General features: G+C 36.4%; 2 protein-coding genes and 1 pseudogene across 4 annotated transcripts; 1 reads left to right on the top strand and 2 right to left on the bottom strand.

Moving 5' to 3' along the window:
* Positions 1-9,555: 9,555 nt before the first annotated feature.
* Positions 9,556-11,413, top strand: LOC104770643 (uncharacterized). The gene is made up of 2 exons (XM_010495099.3): positions 9,556-9,828; positions 10,204-11,413. Exons 1-2 carry the CDS (start codon positions 9,775-9,777, stop codon positions 10,864-10,866), a joined length of 717 nt encoding a protein of 238 aa, XP_010493401.2. The 5' UTR covers positions 9,556-9,774; the 3' UTR covers positions 10,867-11,413.
* Positions 11,414-11,682: 269 nt separating this feature from the next.
* Positions 11,683-14,077, bottom strand: LOC104770642 (sterol 14-demethylase-like; annotated as a pseudogene). The gene is made up of 2 exons (XR_015592138.1): positions 13,507-14,077; positions 11,683-13,161 (listed from the first exon to the last, which is right to left on the bottom strand). The product of XR_015592138.1 is annotated as a sterol 14-demethylase-like (transcript).
* A 323-nt stretch (positions 14,078-14,400) lies between these two features.
* Positions 14,401-17,093, bottom strand: LOC104770641 (E3 ubiquitin-protein ligase RZFP34). Of its 2 annotated transcripts, none has more exons than XR_015592137.1 (12): positions 16,311-16,685; positions 16,091-16,178; positions 15,935-15,994; positions 15,819-15,851; positions 15,665-15,742; positions 15,546-15,603; positions 15,411-15,451; positions 15,239-15,321; positions 15,073-15,164; positions 14,915-14,984; positions 14,791-14,832; positions 14,401-14,705 (listed from the first exon to the last, which is right to left on the bottom strand). XR_015592137.1 is itself a non-coding variant. In XM_010495098.3 (12 exons), exons 1-12 carry the CDS (start codon positions 16,397-16,399, stop codon positions 14,538-14,540), a joined length of 888 nt encoding a protein of 295 aa, XP_010493400.1. In that variant the 5' UTR covers positions 16,400-17,093; the 3' UTR covers positions 14,401-14,537. The 2 variants fall into 2 exon arrangements, 1 of the variants encoding a protein (XP_010493400.1); XM_010495098.3 differs by having other exon boundaries at positions 15,546-15,589; positions 16,311-17,093.
* Positions 17,094-18,876: the final 1,783 nt, after the last annotated feature.

The following is an 18,876-nucleotide window of genomic DNA, read 5'->3' as shown; positions in this document are numbered from 1 at the left end:
AGAAAACTTATGCATTGATTCGGCAATATAAATCTGTTATCGAGGTGCAAATCTATTAATTATGATGATTGTGGTTGTTGAAGAATGAAATAGACGGAGACGAGAAACTTGAAAAGTTAAAACCTTCTGAAACTTTAAAACAAAAAATTGCATAGTTTGTTTAACTATTTTTCTTTGGGTTCACCAATTACTAGTTTTCTTAGGGTTTAATTTTCATCAATCGAATTGAGTATATTAGTCAGCGATGGCGGAAGCAGAGAACCTAGAAAAAATATCTATTTTTACTTTTATGTGTGTGATCAATTCGCGAAGGTGGTTTGATGTATTTTTGGTTTGAGATTGAAGAAATTGGGATTGATGTATAGAGCTTTCGTTTTTTGCTTTTAATGGTTATGAATCATGAGTTCAGATTTGAGATGGAGACTCCACGAAGCTAGAGCTATTGTGACATTTTTTATATTGTTTATTCATATTTGTTTGGAACCCAACAAAAAATCTTTTGAACGAGAAAAATTGAACATTTCTCTTGAGGCAAACCTCTTCTATGTCATCGTCTCCGATCTACTCCTTTGCCGTCTCCACCGCTATGGCTAAATAGTCGCTCCCTGATATGCTCAAATTAAACCCTAGAGCTACTCTCTCAAATTAAGAGATCAATGCAGTACTTAGGGGTCGAATTCCACAAGGACTCAAGACTACACAACAAATTATAGAGTTTTATAATTATGCTAAACAAATTGATTAAAATTAAAATAGCAATGCAAAATATTAAATAAAGCTGTTGTAAATTCAGAAGATCAAAAAGCTAGGCCTAGGGAATTTCTCAGGAAATTATGAAATATTAAATAAATCAATAAATTAGGATTCAAACAATTAAGAACAGATCTAGAACTCTAAACCCTTTTGTAAATTAAATCAGTTCTCACTGCAAATAATATCTAAATTTAAAACCAGAAAATCCAAATCTCTTTGTAAAATTCTAGGTTAAAAATCAGCAATAAAATCAGGTTTAGATTGTTCACAAAATTATTAAATCAAATCTCTTTGCAGAAAATAATTTTGCTCATCAAAAGGTTTTATCAGGAAAACAATTATATTCTCATATCAATTTATTTTCCTAAGATATTAATTCTAGATGGCCAATCAAGGATTAATATGAAGAACAACCTAAGATGAAGATCTAGCAAGATAAAGAATCCTAAATAATCAGATCTAATAATTCATAAAATCCCTGTGAAAAACCCTAAACCTAACAAGCAAACTACTCAGACATATTCAATGAAGAACAAGACATGATTCTGAATAATAAGCAATAGAGATTAAAAAGAGTAAGAAGGAGTTTAGAAATTCTTCTCTACAAAGCAGATCTCTCTCCAATAGCTCTCAAAAATCTCTCAGGGTTGCAGGAAAAATAAAACTTGATAGAATAAAACTTAAGGGTTTTAAAAACCTAAAAACACTATTTATATGTCCTAAAACACGTCAGGGACTTATGTTGCAATTATGGAAAACTTTGGGGCAGATTTGTAAATTTTCCAAAACTTGGGTCTTGAGTCGGCAGAGATGAGTGTCGATCGATGCCTCCTATCTTGGTGTCGGTCGATGCTCCTGCTTTCATCCGAGACCAAATTGATTCTTCAAGATTTATGCTCCAAAACATCCAAATTGCTCTATTTTGCTCCTTCCATGCTAAAAACCTGTAAAGACTCAAAAACAATCTAGAAACAAATGAAAAGACACTAAAAGACTCTTTGTATCATGGTTAAAAACCACAAAAACCATGATATATCAACTCCCCCAGACTTAGCCTTTGCTTGCCCTCAAGCAAAACATAAGCTTAGACATGTGAAAGAGGTTTGAAAACAGGGAACTCACTCAACTGCATGATGATTCTTATTCACACTCTTCATTTACCTGACTCAAGAACTTACTTCTTATACTTAACCATGATTAGCATCAACATTCCTTACTCAGATCCCACAATCCTTTGGAATCTCTGAAATCTCCATTGTCATCTCATTAGTCAATATTAAAGGCACAAATAAGGTGAATTCTTACCTTGGGTGTATTGATCAGTGGCATTTGGACTCTTTTCAGGCCAAGACATTCTTCTTACATCTCCTTTCCTCTCCCTTTTCTCACTTCCAAAATTTGTTCTTTTCTCTCTTTTTTTTTTTTTTCTAAATCAAAGGTGTAAGCGAATACCGGGGTCATCGGTAATTTACCTACCCCTCACTTCCAAGCTTTGTGTGATCATTTGACTCAAGAGTAGAATAATGAGGTCACTGGTAATTTACCTACCTCTCTAAACTGATCAAAATCATCTCATCTTTTATTTTCTTTATATTTTTTTTAAAGCACTGAAGGGAAGAGAGAGGGGAGACATACTTTGAAAAATTGCATTGTCTTGTATGGCCTGAAGAAGAAGTCTAGTCCACTGATTTCCAACCCCAAAGTAAGAGATTAAGTCCGGTTAAAATCCTGATAAAAGTTGAGACAACGTTAGATCAATCAGATATCCATTGAATAAGGGCTTTCAGGATTGTTGATAAGGCTCATAGTCTTTCTAAGCTTCAGTTCTGAGATCAAGCATAAACAAATAATCATTAGAGTGTTAGCCAAATAAGAGAAATCATTAGTCAATATCATAATTCCCAAAGATAAAAAGAAAAATTTTGAAAAATTTGACTCAAACTTTATGGTTTTGACTGACACAACTGAAACTCAAAAACAGAAAACATAGTTAGTAACTAACCTCCCCCAGACTTAAACAACACTGTCCCCAGTGTTATCAAGTAAGAGGAAAGCAAAAATAAAAATAAAATAAATAAAAATCAAAATCAAAAGAAAAAGAAAAACCTACCAGTGGGTTGCCTCCCACTAAGCGCTTGTTTTCAGTCATTAGCTTGACTGTGTTGGAGCTCAGACATCCGTAGGAGCAAAACATGGCATTGAAGTCCTCTTCATCCAAGGTGGTGTATAAGCTTTAGGTGCATGAAGTCTGCCAAGGATTTGAGGAACGGGACCAGGGCAGGATTTAGGGATTGGTTTGCCTCTCTTATGTCCTGCAAAATCATCAACAGAAGAAACAAGCGCTCTACGATAATCTCATGGCTTGGTTAACTGCAAAACAGTTTTTCTCTCTTTGAAATTCTTGTTGATGATAGGAGGAAGTTTAGGAGAAGGAGAGGTGTACCTTTGCCTTACCTGAGGGCTTTGGAGTGTGGATTGATGACTCTTCTGTTTGGGAACATGTTTCTGACTTGGAGCATCAGTTTTGGACAAGCATTGTCGCGGTCGTGGAGGGGTGTCGATCGATACCATCTTGGTGGCATCGATCGACACTGAGCCTGATGCTCGTGTTGCAGAAACTTTTTCAAGAGAAAAAGTCTGTCCATCAATAGTAGGAGCCCTCCTCAGCTTATCCATCTCGAAATTCAAACTCAAACCATCCACATTTAGTGCTATGTGTCCCTTCTTCACATCAATGATGGCACCAGCTGTAGCCAAGAAAGATCTTCCTAAGATGAGAGGATCTTTAGGCTCTTGATCATACTTCAGCACCACAAAGTCAGTGGGAATCATGAAGTTGCCAACCTTAACTAGAATATCCTCTAAAACACCTTCAGGAGTTCTTCTAGAGCGATCAGCTAGGATTAGAGAAATCTGAGTTGGCTTGAATTCTGTCATCCCAAGTCTCACAGCAACAGAATGTGGCATCAAGTTGATGCTAGAACCAAGGTCACAAAGTGAGTGTGCAAACCTTCCTGTAGAGATAGAGCAATCAAGAACAAAGCTTCCAGGATCTGGTAACTTCTTAGCAGTCTTACATTGAATGATTGCACTCACTTCCTTAGAGACAACCACTTCCTGCTTTCTCTCCTTCTTCCTCTGAACAGGCTGGTTCAACAGAATTGCACTGACATCTTTAGTAAGCAGTGCTCCTTCTTCAGGACTCAAACCATTTGATACCATTCTCTTAACATAGCGCTTGAGTGGTGGTGAAAGCTTTACTGCATCAATCAATGGCATCTCAATCATCACCTTGTCCATCATTGCCTTGCATCTAGCTTCCTCCATCTCTTGCTTAGACTTTCTTGGCTTGGGAAAAGGAACCTTTGGCTTGTAGATCCTCTCAACTGTTGGAACCTGAGATTTTGCAGCTTCTGGTTCCGTCTGAGAAGAGTGTCGATCGACACCCAGGTGGTGTCGATCCATGCCATCATCTGGATCCGACAGATTGGCCGATTTTTCTCCTTGTTCTGCAGAAAAAATTTCACCATCATCTTCATCTCTCATTGATATGGCATTGCAAGCATGTCTGGAGTTTGACTCAGTTCTTGCTGGAAGATAATTCTCTTGCCTTTTTACAGACCCAACAGTCTGTGCAACTTGAACTTCCAGCTTCTTAACATGAACATTTAATGCTTCTATCTTCCCATTCAGCTCAGTGTAGACATTGTCAATCTTTCCATTGAATGTCACTGTCAGATTCTCTTGTCCTTGCAGAAGCTGCTCAAGCATGGCCTCCATTCTACTCTCAGAAGAAGTCTTAGGAGGTGGAGACTGATAAGATGAGTTCCCATATGTCCTTGTATAGCCATTGTTCTGTTGTTGCTGCTGATACTCTGGCTTGGAAGTGTAGCCTGAAGAGTTCCCACTGTAAGTCCTATTGCCTTGCTGATTTCCAAACCGCTGTCCCTGATTTCCATACACATAGTTCACATCTTCCTCTTGGTGTCCTTGATCAGGTTCTGGCTCATATGTCTCAACCTCAGTAGCAAAATGAACAGATTTCTTACCCATAAGAAGATTATGCACTGAATCCAGCTTAGCATTAACAGAAGCTAACTGGTTTGAATCAAATCCTCCATGCAATCTCTTTCTTTCAGCATCTGCTCCCTTAGTGCTATTGCTAGAAGCCAAATTCTCAATCAAAACTTCAGCATCTTCTGGCATTCTTGTCTTAAAATTCCCATGACTTGCAGCATCCAAAGCTAACTGATACTTCCAGTCACACCCTCTGCAGAAGATAACAGTTGTACCCTTGAAAAACCATGGTGTGGACAGTCCCTCTGATAAGCTTTGAATCTCACCCAAGCTGCCTTGAAAGCTTCCTCTGGTCGTTGCTTGAAAGTGGATAACTTGACTCTCAACTCATCTGACATTGCATCATCATAAAAATGGTTGAGGAAAGCCACTTTGACTTGTTGCCAAGATGTCAAAGATCCAGTTGGCAACTGCTTCAACCACTGAGATGCCTCTCCTGCAAGTGAGTATGGGAAGAGCTTGCAGAATATGAAGTCCTCAGTCACTCCATTAGCCTTGATGCTAGTCACCAGATCCTCAAAATGCTCAATATGGTCCAAGGGCTTCTCATTGGGCAAAGCAGAGAAAGGTCTCTGCCCAACTAGTTGAAAGTACGCAGGTTTCAACTCAAAATCGTTCCTCTGGAATGGAGGAGGAACAATAGCAGACCGGTTCTCATACACCAGATCAGCACGATTGTAGTCAGCAATGGTCCTGATCAGATCCCGGTTGTTCTCCTGTCGTCGAACGGGGTTCTGTACGTGGTTGGCAGCTCCACGCACGTCTGCAGGAGGGTGTCGATTGATGCCACCTGGTTGGTGTCGATCGACACCAAGGTTCGGATCATCAACGACACCAACTTGCTGGTTCACTACAGCCTGTTCGTTGACAACAGGTTCAGCAATCACATTGCCTTCTGCATCCAGCTTTTGGCCGTGCTCATTGCGCAAGTGGCCCTCTTGATCCCTCAAAGCACCATCCTCATCTCGCATCAGAATGATCGTATTAACCATCTTCAGAGATTTAGCTGCTTTTCTGTTCTCACGCTCAAGTTTTCCCAACTCTTGGTTTGACAAATTCACAGTAGGACCAGACTTGTTGCTCCTTGTGTGAGGTCTAGGAGGCATGCACCTGAAACACCAAAGAGAAGAAAAACAAAAACGTGTAAGTAGAAAATAAAAAGAAAAATTTAGACAAAATCAAAAACTCAAATCTAATGGTAGATCAGAGAGTCCCCGGCAACGGCGCCAAAATTTGATATGCTCAAATTAAACCCTAGAGCTACTCTCTCAAATTAAGAGATCAATGCAGTACTTAGGGGTCGAATTCCACAAGGACTCAAGACTACACAACAAATTATAGAGTTTTATAATTATGCTAAACAAATTGATTAAAATTAAAATAGCAATGCAAGATATTAAATAAAGCTGTTGTAAATTCAGAAGATCAAAAAGCTAGGCCTAGGGAATTTCTCAGGAAATTATGAAATATTAAATAAATCAATAAATTAGGATTCAAACAATTAAGAACAGATCTAGAACTCTAAACACTTTTGTAAATTAAATCAGTTCTCACTGCAAATAATATCTAAATTTAAAACCAGAAAATCCAAATCTTTTTGTAAAATTCTAGGTTAAAAATCAGCAATAAAATCAGGTTTAGATTGTTCACAAAATTATTAAATCAAATCTCTTTGCAGAAAATAATTTTGCTCATCAAAAGGTTTTATCAGGAAAACAATTATATTCTCATATCAATTTATTTTCCTAAGGTATTAATTCTAGATGGCCAATCAAGGATTAATATGAAGAACAACCTAAGATGAAGATCTAGCAAGATAAAGAATCCTAAATAATCAGATCTAATAATTCATAAAATCTCTGTGAAAACCCTAAACCTAACAAGCAAACTACTCAGACATAGTCAATGAAGAACAAGACATGATTCTGAATAATAAGCAATAGAGACTAAAAAGAGTAAGAAGGAGTTTAGAAATTCTTCTCTACAAAGCAGATCTCTCTCCAATAGCTCTCAAAAATCTCTCAGGGTTGCAGGAAAAATAGAACTTGATAGAATAAAATTTAAGGGTTTTAAAAACCTAAAAACACTATTTATATGTCCTAAAACACGTCAGGGACTTATGTTGCAATTATGGAAAACTTTAGGGCAGATTTGTAAATTTTCCAAAACTTGGGTCTTGAGTCGGCAGAGATGAGTGTCGATCGATGCCTCCTATCTTGGTGTCGGTCGATGCTCCTGCTTTCATCCGAGACCAAATTGATTCTTCAAGATTTATGCTCCAAAACATCCAAATTGCTCTATTTTGCTCCTTCCATGCTAAAAACCTGTAAAGACTCAAAAACAATCTAGAAACAAATGAAAAGACACTAAAAGACTCTTTATATCATGGTTAAAAACCACAAAAACCATGATATATCACTCCCCACCCTCCTAATTCACCTTTGATGGCTCTCCTCCGCCGTGCAACCACCAAACCCATCTCGATTCAACCGAAACCCTTCTGCTTCACCACCTTCCATCATTCCTTGTCACCTTAATACCAGATCAGGCTATCTCTACTACGCCAAAAATCCGTTTCTATAGAAACTCAGAAGCCGCCATGATAATGATCCCATGATTAATCGAAGAAATCAATTGATCCGATAGTTGTTTAAAATTATATCCCTTGGATTCACTATATATTATCCATTTAGGGTTTAGATTTTTTTTCAAAAGACAATCAATTGAATCCCTTGGGTTTATTGGAGGAGATAATTTTGGCAGCGGAGATGTATTGTTAATCGGGAGCGATGAAGATGATGCAGAGCACGAAAAAGAAAAAAAAAGGGTACAATCGTCATTTCACGTAACAAAAAGGCCTAAATCCGTAAGCACGGACAGAAATGCTCTATTTCAAACTTTTTGTGGCACAAAGACCCATTTGAACAATAACCCCTTGATTAAAATTGGTTCCGCCTGCTCAAGAGTTTTTTCTTTTGAAGTTTAGGACCTTTTTTGGTCGCACAACTAAGTTGAGTTTGATTCATAGACTAAACAACTTTTGGCTCATATATATTAATGAATTGAGTTTTTTTTTTATGCGAGTGCGATTTATGCATCGTATAGTTTTGGAGCTAGACTGCAAAATCGTGAGTAAGTATACCGAATCAAGAAGCTTCACATTAGATATCTTTGTACGTGAAGAATTCACACAAGAAACCGAAGCAGACGAAAGTGAAAAGCTCTTAACATAAAAAGAAAAGAAGATATACAAAGTTGTGCTTGACATGCTCTTAGATTATTGATGTTGGTGAAAGAGACCATGAAATGATAACTCTTGTCTCCCTACTTTTACTATTGGAAACACTTTTTTTTTTCTTTTTCTTTTTGGATATATATTTTCATCTGCATATTAATTGTTGAAGGGGAGTATTATTCCTTTACACTCTTTTTAATGGATGGCATTATTATATATAATTAGTACATATATAAAAATATTAGGAATATCACAATCCTGATCATCACTTAACACATGCCCAGCGAACCAAATATGGAGATTTACTTTCCTTGCTTTACTTCCACTTGCAGTAAAAGTCAACAAATCATTTTAAACAAAGTATTTAAGAATACTGATCATAAAGTTTTGCCCAAGAAATTAAAATTGATTTTGCGCCACCCTATTAGTCATTTTACGAGGTTTTCTTTTAACACATGCATGGTATAAAACTATGCTCAGTCCAAAATGAAAATTATAATTCGTTTAGAAAATAATTCATCATTAGCTAAAAAAAAAGTTACTGAATATTTGTTTTGTCTCGTATTGTACGTTCTTACCTCAACTTTAATTTTTGTCAACTATACGTTGATAATACACAAGATATACACTTGATCGTACCCCGCTATAAACACTGATTGATCATAGATCTTACACTAACTATATAATATCAGTAAACAACGATAGATACATTTTTGCTTCTGGCTATAATCTAGCGATGTTATTATCCACTGAAAAAAGAAGAGAAACTGAGCTGTTTAGATTGTTATTTTCACGTGACATTTGGTAACGAGGATGTGAGTAGTGAGAACTTTTTTGTTTTCTCTTCTTTTTTTCCACGAGTAGTGATCGGTTTAATAATTGAAAAAGGGATTCCATATAAACTTTTCTCAATATTTTGGTGGGAAAAGTTTGGTTACCTGCCTCTTTTGCTGACCCTGGAATCCACTTCTCATTGACTATATATATGCTTCTTTGATTTATATACACAAAATCGAAAAGAAAAAATGGTGTTTGAAGAAGCATTCGTTCCCGCTCTTTTCGGTGCTACTCGAATTTTCTTGGATAAAGACAAGAAGTGGTGTTGCACATCCCAAGAAAACCGAAGAAGAAAACAAAAGACTTTTAAAGAGTTGAGACTATAATGTGAGTGAGTGAGACCAAAGTCAGTAAACTACGATCTTGGTCTAAGGTCTTCCACCAAATACTTCCGGCAAAAGAAGAAGAAAAGAAAAGAAAAAACTATATATTAAAAAGAGATACACCCACTTATATTATGATTTTAATATTGTTCCACTTAGAAATTACTTGATATGAGTTGTGAGATATTTTGCTTTATTTTATAGTTATATTAGTGATAAATCATTTCTAAAATAGTTTGCGCGTTGTAAATAATAAAGTGGCGTTGGTTGAAATAATGTAGCAAGATATGATACAATCATGTGCCATCATTTTATTTATTTAATTCTTTTAGTTGATTAAATAAAATTATTGAGAAAACTCAAAAGAGAGCTACCTGAAAAAGCTCGATGTGCTTTAAGCAGTCCAATAAGTTTTACTAATATATAAAGTCCTTCCCTCCCTAACTCCTCAAGTTAAAATCCATTCTCTCTCACTCTCTGTCTCTCACACACACGAACAGTTTATTATAGAGAATCAAAAGATCTTCTAAGCTCAGTTTAGTAGAATTTATGGATAACCAAAGCAATGCTCTTCTTGGCTGGCCTTACTACTCTCAGGGAAAGGTAAATTTGTTTTTTTCTTTATATATATGAGTTTCCTTTGTTTCTTTTAAACCTTAGTGAGTGAGTGAATAGTAAAAGCATTCGGCTTTTGTATTATGTCTGCCTAATTTCTTGAGGGTGTACTTTTTCTTATTCTTTGCCTATCTTAGATAAATCTAGATTTTGCATAAGGTGGTTTTAATCTTCAACTAGATCATGAGTCATTACTTGATGGGCTAAAGATTTTTTCTTACTCTTTCTTCTCTGACCAAAACTCAATCATAGCAAGTGACAATGAACACCATTTTTGGGAAATTATGGGGTATTCTCTGTTTTGTTTCCTCTGTTTCTTTCTTTTGTGTGTCTGATTGTTTTTGTTTTACTTTTGTTTTACAGACAACAGAAGAAATAAGACAATCTCTACTATACACAACACTAGAGCTGGACCAAACAAAGATGTTTGCGTATGATGAAATAAGAAAGAGAGATGAGCAATTGATCCATCTCAAAGACATCTTAACCAAAACCATCAAAGAAAGAGACGAAGCTCTAGAGAAATGTCAGCGTCTCATGTTCGACAGCCACTCACTTCAGCAACAAAAACACATAACTCCTCCTTCATCTGGAGCTTCAAGCATTGAAGACGAACAAGTTCAGCTTCAACAACTAGGATCCAACAAGAGCTTCTCATCCTCGGATTGTGAGGAGAGCATTATGTCACCCACTGATCATGTCATGAACCCACCACCATCTCAGCTTGAAGAAGTTTCAGGAACTGAGATTATTATGGATCCATTGTTTCCAGACAAGCCATTGCCTGAAAAGGGTAAGCTCTTACAAGCTGTTATAAAGGCAGGGCCATTACTTCAGACACTCCTCTTAGCCGGTCCATTACCTCAATGGCGCCACCCACCACCGCCTCTTAAGACCTTCGAGATCCCTCCAGTTACAGTCCAATGCCCAATTGTCAACAATGGTTGTGGCAAGTTCAACAGGAAAAGAGTTTTCTCAGATGGATCCTATTCAGAAGCTAAGTATCAGAAAGTTCTTCTCCACTGACCGGGAGCTCAAAACAAATTCTGGATACTGATCTTTATTCTTGCTCAAGTAGTACTAATAGTCATCTAATATACCATTACATAGGTCAATTCCAGGATTAATCTCACTTCTAGGGTTCAAGTGAAAGTGATCTTTTGTACATTAGGGCTTTTTGTTATGCTCCATTGTGGGAGACAGAGTCTGATCCATTTAGGGTTTAGATTTAGAGTGCTGAGAAAGTAAGAAAAAAAAACTCCCCTGGTTTAACTCTAACTAAATGAGAGTGAATACTATGTGAGAGAGTTTGCTATTTTACTTCTTTCTCCAGTTATGCTTGTGGTTGTTTTTTCTTTCTTTTTGTTGGGGTCTCAAACCCAAAACCCCAATTTCTCATTCATGTTTTGGCTCCATGGTTGTGAAACTAGAATAGGGGTTTCTTTTGTATTCTATGATTTTTCCCTCTACAATCAGTTGGGGATGATTTATGTTAAATCTAAATGTATTATGTGATTCTCTACTGTGATGTTATGTTCTTGTCTTCATAATGGATTTTCTATAGTAATTAAAATAGGTTTATCTTGCGGCACTTGTGTTTGAAGGATTTAATTGTTTTTGTTTTTGGGGGTAAATGGGTGAGAAGTCGTTGGTAAGCCCAACAACCAAAAGGTCTAAAAGCCATTTCTTTGTCGGTTCGGGTAGGTCCCGAAGATCTAGAGCCGGATCTTCTTGTCCATGTAACACATAAGTCTACGAGTGTTAAAAAATAAATAGTCCACTCATGGATTGATTTACCTTTTTCAGTATATTAGAATCAAAATAGTGATGTATACGACTCAATTCTTTAGAAGAAAAAAAAATACAACTTCAAGAAAAACATACAACTCGTTTGTTATTTAAATCTTGAAACATGAGTCAAGACTCAAGAGGCACAGAACTAAAACAGTGAAGTAATATACAACTCATTTTTCTTACCTTCAAAAAAGAGCCAAAAGAAGGAAAACAGACTACAGTGAAGCAAGCAAGTATCAAACAACCAACACTACAAACTAAAACTAGGGAAGGACAAGACACAAAGGAGAAAACCAAACCAAGTGGGTGTATTAAAGTTTTTAAGTGACGTGGAGACGCTTATAACGGACGATCACGTTCCCTATAACTCCAACAACCATAGCATTCCATTCAGTCTCAGGAAAAGGTGACACTAACTCAAGGTCAAAGTTTCTCAACAAGTGACTCCATATGGCTTTGATTTGCATGTACGCAAAAGGTCCACCAAGACACTCGTGCCTACCTGCTCCCAAGGAGATGTATGAGAATGGACCAGCTAATTTGTCTTCTTCTCTACCCGGTGAGAATCTACCGGGATCGAAATTGTCTGGATCTTTATAAACGGTTGGCGAATACAGGCGAGGTTGCGACAATATGACCCTTTGGGATCTCATATGTTTTTTTTTTTTTTTTTTTTTTTTTTTTTTTTTTTTTTTTTTAATAACTCAGGAGTTATCCTAAAGGCTTCCTAGGCCCAAAGACTAATCTCTTGGGACCGGGGGAAACCATGTTAAAATTCGAACCCCCGTAGCTAATGTTACTCGAACCCAGGTGACGGGACTTTTCTCCCTTACCACTGGACCAAGGCGACTTGGTTGATCTCATATGTTTTTCCTTCTCGAGTTGTCACATTGAAATCACTATGTGAGGCTCTCATCAACATGATCAGTGGAGGGTGAAGCCTTAAACCTTCTTTGATGCATCTAAACAGAACATCCATTTCAGATAAGATATCATAATTGATCTTGTCCCCATGTTTTTCAATCAGTTTCTTCTGCTCGTCCTTAATTTGCGGCTAATAAGTAGCGTTTGTCTCGCATGAGATAAGCACCGGTCCATGTTGAAGTGATAGCGCTTGTGTGTTGGCCAGCAAACAAGGCAGCAATGAGCAAGCCAGTGACCTCAGATTCAGTTGTTTCTCTACCGTCTTTGTACTTTGAGTCGATGAAACATTGTAGCATGTCGTGCTCTGATTTGTCACCACTCACCAGAACGTTTTCTAGATGCTATGATTTTGGAAAAGATTTGTGCAAGCTTTGCTGTGGCGCGGTCGCGACAGCGATGAGCTGGAATGGGAAGGTACGGGAAGAGAACACTAATGGGAAGCATTCCATTGTCAAGTTCGTGGAACAGTGCAGAGACATCATCAAACAGTTGTTCACGGACTTCTCGACCTAGAAGACATCTACTTGGTGTTAAGATGATGAGACGCTCTAGCTCAACACTTAGGTCCACTTCACCACTCTCTCCCCGTTTTGAAAAGTAATCCTGACAAGATCAATGTACAAGGGTTTCAGAAATATATCTATTCAAATTTTGCAAACCAAACAAAAACAATAATATATATTTGTTTTAGAATCCCTTATCAAATTCCGACTAATTATTTGTTTTTTTTTTAATCAGAGGTGATCGGGACTTTGACCATGCACTGAACTATCTAACTATTTTGTTTTTGAGAACAAACAAAGATAAATAAGATTTTTTTTCAAAGAAAATTGTATTTAGAATTAATTAATCATTGCACTCTATTAATTTTAGCACCACTTAAAAAAAAATTAATTTTAAATGTTAGAATTTGTATCAAAGTTTTATGTTATATGTAAGGGTAATTACCGCAGCTTCTCTAACCATGGGATCGACATAACCTCTTAAGTTATTGATTTTGAGAGCATCAGCGAAGAACCGAACCTGCTCCATCCGGATGGGATAATCAGCATCAAACACAACTCCGGGGCCAAAAGTAGGCACGTTGAATCTGTAAACTTCTTTCTGGCTAAGTTCCGATTCAAAAGCGTTGAAGAAATGCTCCGACACTTCAGGACCAATCAAAAATGTTATGTTCTTGTGAAGAAGCTTCACCGTGAAAACACTTCCAAGCTTAGGATATTCCTCTCTTAGCATCGAGATTGGACCTTTCATGAAGCGGATAAGAGTTCCGATCAAAGGAGGCCACGCTTGAAGAACGGGAGGGACACGAACACTCTTCTTCTTCTTGGAAGGTAAGGATGTGATGAGTTTGGTCACAACCATTGTAAGGAACAACACCACAATAACCACACAACTCATATTCAAAACCTTGTAAAAATACTCTTCCATTTCCATATTTTGGATTTGCTTCACAGATTTAACACTGCTCAGCATAACTCTTGTTTTACAGCTTGATTGCTTTTGGAATTTTAGGCAATAAATAATTATGTCCGACTATAACCACAACACGTTAGGTTCTTTAGCTTCACTTGATCAGTACAAACGAGTACGTTATTAACAAACACGTAGAAAATATTATGCTCATGTGTCAGAATGATGTCAATTACATGCATATAGTTAGTACACGATTAGTGTCCGAGAAATGTTCTCAAAAGTTCCTTTTAAAGATTCTCCCCTGTCCCATAAATATTGAGTGATAAAAATAGTAAATATTGTACAACTTATTTTGGGCTATGTTAGTGGCTATGAAATATTGGATCCAAACTTATCTTTGGATCGTTTAGACTTGCGAGTTGGATAGGCTCAAAGCAGCTTTTGAATTTTGTGCTGATATAAACAACCAGATGCATTGATTGACTGATACTATATAGTTACGAAAATACAAATAATCTCTCTCTTGAGAAATTTAGATACCAAGACTAGCACTGGTTAAAGAATTAACCGGTCGAACCAACAACCTGAGACACTCCAGAAGAGCAAGAGTGACTATCAGAGCCTCTCTGCGTCTGTTTCGTGTTGTAGGAACCGCAGCTACTGCATTTATGCGCGATAAAATGAAACCGAACGTTAGTGTTTGCGCTGCAGTCATTGCAAAGAATCCATACCTGATTCAGTACATCAAGTCCAAATCAGAATGTGCACATACACAAACACAAGCAAGAACATGATATGGAATTATATTTCGTTTACCATCTTATTCTCATACAGTTTTGGCATTGGGTATGCGGCAACCTGCAAAATTTGAATGTAAAAAAACTTAATAAACATTAAAAGACCATACAAGAGATTGAAACATTAGATTATGGAGTCTTACCTCTTCATCAAGTTTCTTCCACAAATTGGACATGTCACATATGGATTTGGAGCATACAGGGCATGTGTATCTACACAATTCATCAAGAAAAGTTTTAATTCTTGTTTATTAATGACTTCCTTTTATTGGCTGCATAAAGACTTGAGAGGTCTTTTTACCGGTTATGCAGCCCCATATCTTTCGTGCATTCTAAATGCATAGTATGACCACATTGCAGGACAGTGATATCTCTTGTGGAGTCAAACAGATACTGAGAACAAAATAAAACCAAATCAGGATACCATTAAGTTACACTAAGAAATGGGGTGGGTTTTACTCTTGTACCTCGAAACAAACAGGGCAATTGTGATGCATTGCGCCTTCGACACATCGGTGCTTGTCCTCCATAACCTTGGAGTAGCAACATCCTGTTTCAAGGATAAAAAATAAGATCTCCAAACAACGAAAGACGCAAGAATTAGTGGAAACAAGCATGTGAGGTTTTGTAGTCTCTTACGACATCTTTTGCAATGGAAGAAGTTTTCTTCTCCTCCAGTCCTATTGAACACAACATCATGAGATTACATATCAACTTCGCAAGTTTGAATTAGTAAGCACAAATTACAATGCCAGTTTAAAAGTGAATATATACCGGCAAATCCCACACTCATCGCAATGATATTGCTTCTTGGAAAGCTGAAACAACCAATCTGAGTCTCATTACTACAAATTCCAGCTAAAAAAGGGCGATAACTCGATTACAAAACTTACATCATCGTCAAAGAATTTGCATTTTGAGCAGAAGTACTTCCCCATACATACACCACAATTGGAGCAATTTTGCTGAACCTAAAGAAAACAACCAGAGTTCAGCATCAAGAAACATGTTATATACACGAATATCAAAATGTGGATAGATACTCACTTCTTGTTCTGTCTCACAGAGTGAGCATACCACCTGAAAAAACACAAATCAAGATCAATACATATTGCTATCACAATGAACAAAACATAATCAAAATATTCAGAATTTTTCAAAACCTTTGAAACTTCATGTCGTGGAAGTTCATGTCTATGCATCTGTTCAATGTGAAGAGAATCCTATTGAAACAAACAAACACATTAGTTCTATATTATAACCTTCGCTCTATAACCAAAACTTGTTCTTCACAAAACACAGACACATAAGTTTTATACCTTAGCTTCGTTGTGACAATGTCTACAATCAAAAACCTCATCACAACATGGTGCTCTAATCTTACATCGTCTTCTATAATGTGAGCACCTAAACACACACACACACACACACACACACAAAACATGGGATCATCAAAATTCAACTAAAGGTTGAAACTTTAGCTTTTTCGTTACCCCAAATAATAAAATTGAAAATTAAAAATAAATGGTTGGTCTTTACCCGTAATGCCCAGATCCAATCTCCATAAGATTCGCAACCTGAGAACCAAATTCTTGATTTTGTTCATTTTCCTGGAAACCCATCTCCATGTTTTTTACTTCAAAGTTTTAATCTTTCCTACTTTCAAATCAAACCCAATTCGAGATTTGAAAAGAGACTTGTGGAGACTAACGAAAGATTGATAAAGAAACGTAGTTTTGAAGAACCAAATGTAAATAGATATGTATATGTTTGTTAAATAAATCAGAGAGAATCAAGTTGAGAGAGTTGCAGAGACGGAAAAAAGCAATCAGGTAGAGATTTGTTTATATATGAAGATGAGTGAGATGACTCGGCAACACGCCAGATTTTTTAACTTTGCCTAATCCATAGATTATGAAATTATGACTCTCTTATTTTTGGTATATATAATTTAAGGAACATAATATTTTGGTAAATATAATTAAAGGAACATACTTAATATATAAAAATCTCCTACCTGAAAAAATATATACAAAATAATATTCCACTAGGTTATGTAAAATATTTATAAAAATTTCTGTAATCTAGTAAAGAAATGAGAAAATTTTAGAATAGTGTTTATGGCCTTAGGATGGATTGAAGTACAGAGATTTTTGGTTGGACTTTTGTTAAAATATCTTTTTCTTTTTTGTATTATGCAAATAAAAGTCTTAAACCATCATTTTTATAATAAAAAGCTACAAATATGAATGAAAAAGGAGGGTTATGTAAGAGTTATTTGGTCAATATTTAATAACATAGGTAACCCTCGGTTTTAGATTTGATTCAGTTGGCGACTTGGCGGGACCATTTAAGAACAATGGTTTGTGGTGTGGGTCTCACAATGTCATGTCCTGTCTTTTTTAAAAGGAGGAACAGGATAGGATTGGATCATCGATATGATCTTCTTCCACTTGGTGACACGTTATGGGTCCATATTTAGTACATAGACTTAAAGAAGTTGTGGAAATTTTTGTTTTATTTTAATAGTTTGATAATTGATATTATTAGAGTTGTGGCCTTGTGGGTAAGAGTGTTACGGTGTGATGGTTAGAACGGTTGGAGCAAACAAATCTATATGTAAATTAGATCACTTTTTATTTACTATTCATTAAACGTAATCTGTAGTGGTGCGGTAAAAAAAAAACCAGAGATAAAACCGCGGCGGACCAACTGCGGACTGCTTTTACATACAAATAGAATTAATGCGCAGCGATTTATTATCCGTCTTAAAAATAGAGTGGTTTAAACTACAGACGGATTTGGCTGTCCTGACTGCAGTTATTATTAAGATCCTAAGAGTAGTAGCTAAGTGACAAACTCAATAACGGACCTTCAAGGGTCTTAGATTTTGCTTATCTTTTGGGTTTGTTACAAAAACATAACTGGTTAAAAGGGGCGGTAGGGAGTAAGGGACATGATAGACATTGATCCCAAGAAGGCAAGAATCAATAATTGTCTTTAGGAATTAGGAGTATGAATGTATGATAGAAAGTTTTAATAATACTTTTTTAATATGTATTTGTGAAAAGTGCAAGCAATAGTTTTTGTGAGACGGATAGTGTTGCGTCGTTAAGTACACTGCTTTTTTTTTTTTTTTTTTTTTTTATAACTCAGGGTAAATCCCTAGGTCTATGGAGGGGCCCGACTAATCCCTGGAGGAGGTGCAGCCCACGGACAGACCCTCTCTCCGGGTATTCAAATGGGCCGTAAGCAAAGGCCCATATCCATGTGGCCACATAGTAAATGAATAGCAATTCCGCATCTGGGGAGAATTGATCCCTGGCCTGGACCAACAGGGCAACTCTTCCAACCAGATGGGAACCACTAACCCACCACCATGTGGTTAAAATTTAAAAATATTAAACTGCATGTTACGTTGTGAATTATGATCGGTCAAAACCTCTCGAGAGTCCCTTTTTTTGGAGTGGAGCCTGATTTCTAAGGGCATTTGTAGTGGGGGTTACTCATGTAGTTACTTTTATTAAAAAAATAATAAAAAGATGAGAGAGAAAAGTAAAGAGAAAGTATCGTTACTTGCTGGAGGATTTTGAGAACGTTTTAAGAAACGATTCTCGACACGTATCGCTCATTTATTGGCACATATTTTAAAAAATAAATAAAAAATAAAAATGTGTAATAAAAGTATTTTTTTTTTGTTTTCTGAGCAATCTTTGCCCGTTCTGGATTAAAGATGGTCTTAAGACCCTCAAAACTAACTTTGAAACCGGTCCATATAGAACCAACTCTGATAAAAACTTGATCAGTCAAGTTAACCGATATACGTACAATTTTACATATGTTTTCTTTTTTTATAAATATTTTTCACGTACATCTGGTATGCTTAATTTTTAGTGTATCTATGTGTATTTTGTTGATTAGTATATTTCTACAGCTAAAACAGCCAAACGGAACAGAACTATTTCAAAAACAACAAAAAAAACTGGCCAACTATCAACAAAACAACAACCTGTTTTTTTTTTCAAAAAAACAGTTACGTTGTTGAATATTTTTTGGTTAAGAAGAAAAAAATAAAACAAAATGGATCTTGAACAAATTTGACAAA

Source organism: Camelina sativa, chromosome 20 (genome assembly GCF_030686135.1).
Source record: "Camelina sativa cultivar CO46 ecotype springtype chromosome 20, ASM3068613v1".
NCBI lineage: Eukaryota > Viridiplantae > Streptophyta > Magnoliopsida > Brassicales > Brassicaceae > Camelina > Camelina sativa.
Note: the sequence above shows the minus strand (reverse complement) of the source record. Positions and strands in the feature narration are given on the sequence as shown.

Excerpts from the sequence above, each read along its gene's own strand:
- LOC104770643 (XM_010495099.3), top strand. The coding sequence starts at position 9,775 with ATGGATAACCAAAGCAATGCTCTTCTTGGCTGGCCTTACTACTCTCAG. Across the intron at positions 9,829-10,203 it reads CTTACTACTCTCAGGGAAAG|ACAACAGAAGAAATAAGACA; the intron begins GTAAATTTGTTT and ends TTTGTTTTACAG.
- LOC104770641 (XM_010495098.3), bottom strand. The coding sequence starts at position 16,399 with ATGGAGATGGGTTTCCAGGAAAATGAACAAAATCAAGAATTTGGTTCT. Across the intron at positions 15,995-16,090 it reads ATTGTCACAACGAAGCTAAG|GATTCTCTTCACATTGAACA; the intron begins GTATAAAACTTA and ends TTGTTTCAATAG. Across the intron at positions 14,706-14,790 it reads AACTGTATGAGAATAAGATG|GTATGGATTCTTTGCAATGA; the intron begins GTAAACGAAATA and ends GTACTGAATCAG.